The 11,475-nt window shown below is 40.9% G+C and overlaps 1 protein-coding gene across 1 annotated transcript; it reads left to right on the top strand.

Moving 5' to 3' along the window:
- The first annotated feature begins 8,788 nt into the window (after positions 1–8,788).
- Positions 8,789–9,736, top strand: LOC118628470 (olfactory receptor 56A3-like). Its single transcript, XM_036259449.1, has one exon. The coding sequence runs from the start codon at positions 8,789–8,791 to the stop codon at positions 9,734–9,736; it is 948 nt and encodes a 315-aa protein (XP_036115342.1).
- Positions 9,737–11,475: the final 1,739 nt, after the last annotated feature.

The following is an 11,475-nucleotide window of genomic DNA, read 5'->3' as shown; positions in this document are numbered from 1 at the left end:
GAGGAAAGGTCCTAGTGACAGAATCAGTAAAAGGCCAAGTAAGGGGCCCAACAGAGGGAGAAGATAAGGCAGCACCCCATTTAGCTCGCTCCAAAGGGGGTTATTGAAGAAAAGCTCTTTTAAGCAGCAGCATTCCTGCAAGGCAGTCGCATGGGGGGGCCAAATAAGGCCCTCAGGAGCTCATCAGGGTTTGGAGGAGGCCCCAAACCTCCTTCCACAAGCAGGCAAAGATGCAGTAGTATCCCTAGCAGTAAGATTTCAGCCTTCCGGTCCATTCCTGAAATAAAGAAAACACAGGAAAAGCCTCTCAGGGCGAATTTTCATCCCTGGAGTTATCTATATGGTTATCTGTTATTCCTTTAAATTGATCAATCTGTTTAACCAAACGCTCTGGTAGCCATCTGGCAAATTTCATTTTCTTAGAGTAAATGCATACAGAACCTCGGCCCCAGATGAGGACTGGGTCTGGGCCATGCCAAGAGTTGGTTAGCGGATCTTTCCATAGTACTGATGCAAATTGTTTTTGAGTTTCTGTATGCCAAAAGCGATTAGCAGCAGATTGCCCATCAGTATCCAAATTTAAAAAATTGAGGATAAATAAGGCATGAGAGAGAATATTTCTGGGTGACCCCCTCGTGGGGTACCATTCCCCCTTTTTTATTTTATTAATGGTGATCTTTAAAGACAGATGTGCTCTCTCTACAATCCCTTGGCCCTGAGGGTTGTAAGGTATACCTGTTATGTGTTGAATATTGAGGTGTTTGCAAAATTGGGAGAAGGCTGAACTTGTATAGCCGGGGCCGTTATCGGTTTTCAATTGCTGTGGGCATCCCAGAACTGTTAATGTGGTTAGCATGTGACTGATCACATGTTTTGTGGCTTCACCAGTTTGGAGGGAAGCATAAATGAATCCACTAAAGGTATCTATGGTAACATGTACATATTTAAGATTTCCAAATTCAGAGATGTGAGTAACATCCATTTGCCATAATGCGTTAGGGATTAGTCCCCTTGAGTTTACTCCAAGGTGGGGGACCGGTAAATGAGTGGCACATGAGGGGCAGTTTTTAACAATTTGCCTAGCTTGTTCCCTAGTAATCTGATGCATGAGGCGAAGTGTTTTAGCATTGAGATGATGTAATCGATGACGGTTCTGCGCTAGGGTGATTTTATCAGAGCTGTTATCAAGGCTGTAAACACTTGATTAGAATCCTGGAGGCGAGTAGCTAGGTCAGCTTTTTGGTTTCCCTCAGCAAGAGGTCCTGGCAGCCCAGAATGGGCGCGTAAGTGGCCTACGTAAAATGGGTGAACTCTTTTTGTAATTAGTTTCTGTAACTGCCTAAACAAATTTCCTGCATTGGATATGTTTTTTATTTGTCCAGCTGTTTCTAATAGAGGTATAGAATGTGCGATGTATGCAATATCTGTGTAAATATTGAGAGATTGATCTGGGAAGGCAGAAAAAACAGCAACAATGGCTTGCAGTTCTGTTAGTTGAGCAGATGTGCTGCTGGTCATAAATGACACTGTTTGGTCCAGATAAGTGTAAGCAGCTCTACCCATCGAGGACCCATCAGTAAATACTAGTAAAGCATTTCTCAGAGGCTTAAATGCTGTGAGTATAGGAAAGGTAAACTCATGTTTGTTGACAAAATCAATAAGTTTGTCTGGTGGATAATGATTGTCTAGAATCCCCGCATAAGAGGCAAGGGAAATGGGCCAAAATTCAGTATTTTGCATGAGCCAGCTAATTTGGTCCACGGTATAGGGTTGTATAATGATATCTGGCTCCTTACCAAAATAACATTTCCCTTGTTCCCTACCCATCATAATGAGATTGGACACTGCCTGATAATATGGCTCAATGACCTTTTTAGGTGTGGCAGGCAAGTGAATCCACATTAAGGGCGCTGTCTGCCAGAAAACAGCGGTAGGGGAGAGAGCAGTCTTACAAATAATAAACTTTAAAGGTTTAGTGTAATCCATAAAGGTAGTTGCTTGAGAATGGATAGCCTGTTTTCCTTCTAAGGTAAGTTCACGGGGAGAAGTAGGGTTGGCATCTCCCTGCAATATATCATACAGGGGTTTAAGTTCTCCTTTACTGATTTTTAAATAGGGCATAAGCCAATTAATGTCCCCTAGCAACTTTTGGAAATCATTTAGGGTTTTAAGCTTGTCTAATTTTAGTTCTAATTTTTGACAGGAAATTAGGGACCCTCGCATTTGAAAACCAAGATATGTATAAGGGTCTGCGAGTTGGACCTTGTCAGGGGCTATTTCCAGGCCTTTGTCTCGTAAGGCAACACGCATCATCTCATAGCATTTCAAAACTTCGCTCCCTTCTTTTCCGGCTATGAGGATATCATCCATGTAATGCATAATGTACATATTTGGCCAATTGTCTCTAACTAATTGTAAGGCTGAGGCCACAAAGGATTGGCATAGGGTAGGGCTATTAGCCATTCCCTGTGGCAGAACACGCCATTGGAATCTTTTCATAGGCGCTTTGAAATTTATAGCTGGTAAGCTGAATGCAAATCACCTCTGATCATCTGGATGCAGAGGAATCGTGAAAAAACAATCCTTTAGATCAACAATGACTTTGAAATAACCCAAAGGTATGGCAACAGGTGAGGGAAGTCCTGGTTGTAAGGCTCCCATTAGTACCATAGTCTTATTTGCATCTCTTAAGTCTTGCAATAGCCGCCATTTGCCAGATTTCTTTTTAATGACAAAAATAGACGTATTCCAAGGGGAGTTACTAGGGACAATGTGGCCAGCATCAAGCTGCTCCTGTACCAGCTGTTGTGCAGCCATCAGTTTTTCTGCCGTTAGAGGCCATTGATCAACCCACACCAGCTCCTCAGATAGCCACGTGATCTTTCCTGCATGGGTCACAGGAGTGTCAATGGCCCCTATGGAAAATGGCCTAATCCTGCCCTATCAGTCTTTGGGGAGGGCTCTATGGGTTCTGTTATACCCATATTATTTTTTTCCAGCCCTTGGCCTGGTAGATATCCAGTTTTCAACAGTTGGGTAGTAATAACAGCATTCGGGCTTCCCATTATTAATCCTAATTGGGATAAGAGGTCTCTACCCCAAAGATTTATAGGCAATCCAGCTATAACATATGGTTGTATGGTGCCCTGGTTACCTTTCTGATCTTTCCAAGTTAATAGCTTTGAACTTCTCTCTGGGTTTTGACTTTGCCCTATTCCTTTAGGTGAGTCAGAGTTGCGTCTAAGGGCCAGGCTGTAGGCCAGTCTTCCTTTTTAATTATTGTGACATCAGCCCCTGTATCTATAAGCCCTGAAAATTTCTTACCATCTAACCAGAGAGACATAATGGGTTTTTGTGCTGATATGACCTCTGCCCAGTAAACGTCTGATGACCCAAAGCCTTGATCACCTCTTTGTCCTGATACTGCCCTATGTGTGGTGGGCATCAAAGGCAGGAGCAGCAATTGAGTGAATCTTTGTCCTGCGATGACAGTATTAATATTTTGGGGGGATGACACCATAACCTTAATTTCTCCGGAGTAGTCATTGTCTATGACTCCTGGAAGGACTTGTAGTCCATTCATTGTTGAGCTGCTACGTCCTATTATTAGTCCAAATGTGTTTTCAGGCAGAGGGCCAAAAATTCCAGTAGGAAGGGCCTGAACTCCTATTTCAGGTGTTAATACTGTATAGATGGTGGAACTGAGGTCCAATCCTGCACTTCCTGTGGTGGCTCTGAGGAGGTTTGAAATGGATTGTTGTTTGCTGGAACAAAACTGACTGCCCCAAAGATTTGTTTGGGTTTGGGGGCCTGGGGCTGGCCCCTGTACCCGTTTCCCTGCATCGGGGATAGTTCGTTACCCTGAACATCCTTTTTAGACCTACATTCATTAGCCCAATGTTTCCCCCTTTTACATCTAGGGAAAACTCCTGGAGTCTGAGTTTTTGAGTTATTAGTGGGATTTCCTTTACAATTCCTTGCAAAATGGCCAGTTTCCCCACAGTTAAAACATTTACTATTGTTTTATTGGGATAAGAACTGTCTGACTGTATACCCTTGCAAGGCGGCAGCCATGGCAAGGCCCTGTTGATAGGCAGTCCCAATATCAGAGCATAGGTGAATATAGCCAGTTAAATTAGTCTTTTTCTTATAAGGTCTAATAGCGGCTTGACAGGCGGCATTAGCGTTTAAGCCAATTGTTTAACAAAATCCGTACCGGCGTCTGCATTACCGAAAATTCTGCCTGCTGCAGTAATTAAGCGGTGAACAAAATCTGCAAAAGGCTCATCAGGTCCTTGTTTAATGTTAGTAAGGGAGGAGCTCATGTCTCCCTTGGTGGGCAGTTTCCTCCATGCTCTAGTGCCTGCAGCCTGAACTTGTGCAAAAAGACCTGCATCAAATTGCATTTGGGCATCACTATTGGCATAATTTCCTTCTCCTATTAGCATATCAAAATTCCATCCATTACCAGCCTGCACATTGTGTTTAGCAATGTCCCTGCAGTTCTCTATGTATTCTGATTTCCATAGGAGATAGTCTCCTCCAGCAAGTGTCCCTTGGGCTAACGTCTGCCAATCCCCAGGCGTAAGCCAATTCTCAGCTACTGATTCTAAAGTTGCCATAGTATACGGGGCTGTGGCTCCATATTGTGCTATAGCAGTTTTTAACTCCTTTATTAATTTAAAATTAAACCGCTTAAGAAAAAGCAGTTACCGGGACCTTCTCGGGTCCATAAGTCTTATAATAATCTCTAAGAGCATCACCAACTATTTTCCATCGTTTTTGATCTATAGTTCCCTCTGTGGGAAACCAAGGGCAAACTTCTTTAATATAATCAAAATACTGACACAAATGCTTAATTTTCACCTTTACTCCTCGTGCCTTGATAGCCTTTCCTAGTCCTTCAACAAACATCTTATCTTGGCTCAATGCTTGACCCATAATCACCGTTCACTTACCCGAGGGGTGCAGACGCAGCAGGTTCCCACGTCGTCGTTCCCTTTTCTTTTCCTTTTTGCCGGCCACTCGAATGGCGTCCTTCACTGGATCCCCCGTGCTCGAGCCCCACGTTGGGCGCCACTTGACCCGTCCCGCAGGTCGAGCAACCAGGACTCTAGAGGGGGAGTGAGGATGAGGAGGGACAAGAGACAGGAGAAATGGAGACAAGACAGGATTCTGATCAAGTCTCGTTTATTCAAGGGTAATTCACACAATATATAGGGCAAGAAGCACCTGTTGCCAAGCACCAGGCTTGCTGGAAGCAAATCTAGGAAATACTACAAAGGAACAAAAGGTCAGCAAAGACTGGCTTCTTGAATAAATGGTTACTTAAAGAAATGCAAAATGCAGCAATATCCTGCTTTGGGGCAGGTGATGGCAGAGCAGATTTTAGCAAAATTGATGCCATGCAAAAAGTCTCCCATACTTTTGGAGAATTGTCTATGCAGGTCCTTTGCCCATTTTTAATTGGATTGTTTGTCTTCCTGGGGTTGAGTTGTATAAGTTCTTTCTATATCTTGGAAATTAACCCCTTATCAGTACATCCATTGAATTTTCTTAAAAAAAACAAAAAGCATCAGATTTTGTATAGAATGTGAATAATAAATTTTAGAAATTTTTAGTGAGATTTAATGAATGTTTAGAGAGAAATTTGGTAATTTCTAGTGAAATTAAATATGTTTGTATGCCATAACTTAAAACATAATTGTTTACTTACTTTTTTTAGGTCAATAGAGAGAGGTGTATAAGAATTTTGACAGTAGCATTATTATTTTAAAAAAATCTTTTTTCTTTATTGATTTTAGAGGGAGAGGAAAAGAGAGGGAGCGAGAGAACATCACAGAGAGAACATTGATTAGCTGCCTCTTGCATGCCCCCCACTAGGTACCGGGCCTACAACCTGGGCATGTGCCCTGACCAGAAATTGAACCAGTGACTTCTTGGTGCATGGGTTGAGGCTCAAACACTGAACCCCACTGGCGGTGCAGTAGTATTAATTTTTGGTAACAACTAATTATAGGTCACTGTGGTGTTGGCTACTTATATGAAAAAGAAAAATGCAAATAATGAAAATTGAACAGCAGTAAAAAATAATCAAGGTGACTTACACATAGCAACATCTATAGCTTTTTAAAATTTAGAGTCGATTTAAAATAAAGAATAACATCAGATTTACAACCCATTTACATCTATATAAATTAAATATATAATTATATAATCATTCTTTCATAAATGAGTGAACATATACATAAATAAGTATACTGAAGATTCATTAGAAAGACACATTTTAATTACACTGGAGTTTTCACTTTTCTGAAGGAAAAAGAAATAGGAGCAATGTCGTGATGTGCAGAAGAAAGAAAAATAAAGCAAAAGAAGAGCCTTAACAAAACTGGTGATGCATATTCCCATAACTGGAGGCGTGTGAATAATTCACATGAGGTCCAAAATGAAAAGAAAAAACATAAACAAATTATAATTCTTAATAACTGTTTTTATATTCTATCCTGTTTAAAAGTCTTTCACTTTTGCAAAAATTACTGTAGGATTTTCTCTCTGGAAAACATTGTATTTCTCAGTAATATTTTATTCAAAAATTTCTTGTTTTTTTTTTATCACTATAATGCTACAAAAAATTAATATTGATCCATTCGATAGCATGGGTTGAAATGTACCTCTCCAACAAGCACATGCTGAAGCCCATGAGAAATTCTGTGTGAAGTCTTTGGATCCATGAAAGGTGCCAAGTGTGTATGTGCAAATGAGTGTGAACATGTATGAATGTTTGTAAGAACCCTATACCCAGGAGACTGACTTATTGCCTACAGAGCACACAGTCAATGTAAGGGTGGAACACCAGAGGTCCTTTCTTTTAGAAAAACAACACAAGTTTCTTCTCATCTGCCTGCCTGTCTATTCTAGGATGGCCTATGGGCCAAAGAAAGTAGGTATGGAGAAGTTCCCAGAGGGCAGAGTCCCTTAGGCTCTAGAGTTATAATTACCTCAAAGACTTGGGGAATTAACCAGAGCTCCAGAGTCAGTGGAGCCAGACTCCACAACTCACATCTTCTGGGTAGAGGGTGGCTGAGAGTCGGCTGTACCAAGATTATCCACAAGACGGGAGGGGAGACCCACCTCTTCAGTCCAGGTCAATGTTCCTTTCCATGCTGGAGTCAGTACAGCTGAAGTAGTGTGAAGATGGGGTTGTAGAGACTGCATTTTGTCTCACGTTAGGGGGCACATGTGAGACCCTGTGCTCTGGAAACCTCTCTTTTGTCCTCCTTTTGTGTTCTCTGATCTTTTGCTTGGTGCTGACAGATGTAGAGAGGCTGGGGTTTGTCTGGAGGAGATTGATGGGTGTGACAGAGCTGGAACGTGTAGCAAAGTAAAACTGGGGCTTTCAACAATAAATATGGACACTCAGGGCCTTTAGGAAGAAGCATCTGCCACAAATGCTTAACTCATAAGGTAGGGTCTAAATTTAATCTGTATAACTTCACAGATTGAGGACAAAGACCACAGTTGTGGGCAAGTGGGAAATCAGAAAGTAGTAACTCAGATTTCAGGTCAATATAAAAATTTCTAGAAGTTACTGCTGCTAAAATCACAAAATTATGCCCAGAATATCAAAATTACCTGCTGCTGGATGCACTCAATGTCTAAAATGACACTTGGGAGAGAATCTTAGAATTGTTTATCTTTAATGTAAATGAGAGTACCACATCACTTTATTTTACAATTCCCTTTGTCAGTTAGTCAGCTCTTGTGTACACTCTCATAATAGTTGGTAAAAGACCCTGTCATCATCCACATCACTTGTCATTAACATCCATTGTCTCCAGGATTGCTTCAGTTTTAGAGTGAGGACGGCTCCTTATTCAATGTTATGACCCCAGTACCCGAAAGAATGCCTGGGGGGAAAGGTTAAATGACAAGAGGACAATGGCAACATGGAACCAGTGCCTGGAAGGGGAGATTATGTACCTGGATCATTGTATTGAAGGTGGCGAGGGCAATGGAACGGGGACTTCCATTAAAGGTGGACTTCATCACTCTCACACCATTGCAATCAGAGAATCAACTTTTCGTCTTGTTTAATGATAGGTACCTCTCTTGCATAGCTATGTGACATTGCTCTTTTCCCTTTGAAGGCTGGTTCTTGCAGAAGAAAGGAATTCCATAAATACAAAGGTCTAAGAAATAGAATGAAAGCAATTATTAAGCAGGATAAATACCTACCAAGTTAAAGTGACTAATGGACAAAATGCAAATTAACTGAAAATGTGTATAATTTTAAATATCTCTAATTAAAACAAAGTAAATACTACCAAAAGGTCAGATCAGGGGTGGCATGGAGGTCAAGGGACATTAATCTGAGTCCCTAATTTGTGCCAGGCTTATTTCGGTGTAGTGTTACAGTTAAATTATAGATATAGTAGTCTATTTGGTCATTAAAAAAAATAAAAAACTTACAAATACAAATTTAGAGACTCACTTGTCACAGAATATTTTTCTAAGTAATTTTCTGTTTCTCTTTACTATAAAGACATTTTCATTGAAAATAAACCTTGAACAAATCATATTACTTCAGTCCTCCTCATATGGTTTAAAGTGATAGGAATATCCCAATTGCATGCCACAAAAAATAAACAGATAAATTCACTTGGCTCTGGATCCACAAGTTTCACCTGGGCAAAGCAACTTGCACCCTCATATACCTTGAGTAGAAGCTAATTGTATCTTAATTTTACAGATCACAAAAACAAAGCTATACAATATATGCGAAAATATGACAGTACACCAAAATGAAACCACCTTTATTGAGGTTTCAGACTTCCTCCTGAACTGTTTTGTCAGGTCACCCAGTTGGCAGCTCTGGCTGTCCGTGCCCCTCAGCCTCCTCTTCCTCCTGGCCATGGGGGCCAATGGCATTCTCCTGATCACCATCTGGCTGGAGGCCTCTCTGCATGAGCCCATGTACTACCTGCTCAGCCTGCTCTCCCTACTAGACATTGTGCTCTGCCTCACCGTCATCCCCAAGGTCCTGGCCATCTTCTGGTTTGACCTCAAGCTCATCAGCTTCTATGCCTGCTTCCTTCAGATGTACATCATGAATTGCTTCTTTGCCATGGAGTCTTGCACAATCATGGTCATGGCCTATGACCGCTATGTAGCTATCTGCCACCCACTGAGGTACCAATCCATCATCACTGACCAATTTGTGGCCAAGGCAGCCATTTTTATTTTGGTCAGGAATGTCCTTTTTACAGTACCTGTTCCTATTCTCTCTGCCCATCTTCATTATTGTGGGAGAACTGTCATTGAGAACTGCATCTGTGCCAATCTGTCAGTCTCCAGGCTCTCCTGTGATGACATCACCATCAATCGTTTCTACCAATTTGCTGGAGGCTGGACTGTGCTAGGATCCGACCTCATCCTCATCTTCCTCTCTTACACCTTCATACTGCGAGCTGTGCTGAGACTCAAGGCAGTGGGTGCTGTGACCAAGGCCCTAAGCACCTGTGCTTCCCACTTCATCCTTATTCTCTTCTTCAGTACCATCCTTCTGGTCGTCGTCTTCACACATATGGCTAAGAAGAAGGTCTCCCCTGATGTGCCAGTCTTGCTCAATGTCCTTCACCATGTCATCCCTGCAGCTCTCAACCCTATTGTTTATGGAGTGCGAACCCAGGAGATCAAGCAAGGAATCCAGAGGTTACTGAAGAAAGGATGGTGATAAGGCCAACTGGATCTCTGAATTCTTAAAAAAAAAAAAAGACTTAAAATCAGGTGATTGGAAATTGGGTTGAAACTCATAGCTCAGGGACACAAGTTCAAGGAGAAAAGTAATGTTAGCTCTGAAACAATTTCTTGACTCTATCCTTCCCATTTAAACATTAATGCTTCCCTCAAAAAGTCTGTTATTTCTGAAACTTAAAAAGTATTTTTCAATCTTTATAATTCTGTTTAGTTTAAAATGAGAATTCAGGAGGATGAATTCTATAGTGGAAAAGTAAACCTCACTTAATATTGCATTTGCTATTTCTGTACATGTAATTAAAGAATAACTCTAGATAGAAATGTCCATGTGTGCAACTTAGTATTGTTATTGTTATTGTTATCAACCTAGTTGCATAATGCAGTTGTGAAAAGACCACAGTATTTTAAGTGCCAGTCCTGAATAATGAAAATTGTTAAAGTCCATAAGTAAATTTTCATCACCTATCTCCAATAAGGGCAATAACTTTTTCTCCTATTCTTTCTTTTTTTTTTTTTAAATTAATTAATTTGTTTTTGTTACAGATGCTTCTCCTTTTCACTCACTGATTCCCCTCTCCCCACCCTCCCCGCCCTATCCCCAGCTTTGTTGTCCATGTCCATTGGTAATGCATACATGCATATAAGTTCTGTGGTTTATTTCTACCCCCCCACCCTCTCTTCTGGGGATTGTCTGTCTGTACCCCACTTCCATGTCTCTAGGACTACTCCATTCCTCAGACTGTTAAGTTCATTATATTCCACAAATAAGTGAGATCATAAGATACGTGTCTTTCTCTGTTTGGCTTGTTTTGTTTAGGATAATACTTTCCAGATCCCTCCATGTCGTCTCAAAGGATAAGAAATCTTTCTTTCTTACAGCTGCATAGTGTTCTATTGTGTGTATGTACCACAGCTTTTTTATCCATTTATCTACTGATGGACATTTGGGCTGTTTCCAGATCTTAGCTATTGTAAATGGTGCTGCTAAGAACATGGGGGTACATATATTCTTTCTGATTGGTGTTTCAGGCTTCTTAGGGTATATTCCTAGAAGTGGGATCTCTGGGTCAAATGGAAGGTCAATTTTTAATTTTTTGAGGTAACACCATATTGTTTTCCTTAGTGGTTGCACCAGTCTGCATTCCCACCGTGGCCTTTCTGACAGGTGTGAGGTGGTACCTCATTGTTGTTTTCATTTGCATCTCTCTGATGATTAGTGATGTTGAGCATTTCTTCATATGTCTCTTAGCCATTTCTATGTCCTGTTTGGAAAGATGTCTATTTAGTTCCTCAGCCCATTTTTTAATTGGGTTCTTTGTCTTCCTTTTGTTGAGTTGTATGTGGACTCTATGTATATTGGAAATTAACCCCTTATCTGATATATCATTGGTAATTATGCTCTCCCATACAGTGGGTTGCCTTTCCATCTTGATGATTGTATCTTTTGCTGTGCAGAAGCTTTTGAGTTTGATGTAGTCCCATGTGTTCATTTTCTCCATTGTTTCTGTTGCCTTAGGTGATGTATCTGAAAATTCTGCTGCGTACGATGTCTGATATTTGCTTACCTGCAGTTTCTTCTAGGAATTTTAAGGATTCATGAGTCACATTTAAGTCTTTTTTCCATTTTGAGTTGATTCTTGTGTATGGTGTAAACTGATGGTCTAGTTTCATTTTTTTTTTTTTTTTTGTATGTAGCTGTCCAATTTTCCCAACACC

Source organism: Molossus molossus, unplaced genomic scaffold, assembly GCF_014108415.1.
Source record: "Molossus molossus isolate mMolMol1 unplaced genomic scaffold, mMolMol1.p scaffold_m16_p_13, whole genome shotgun sequence".
NCBI lineage: Eukaryota > Metazoa > Chordata > Mammalia > Chiroptera > Molossidae > Molossus > Molossus molossus.
Note: the sequence above shows the minus strand (reverse complement) of the source record. Positions and strands in the feature narration are given on the sequence as shown.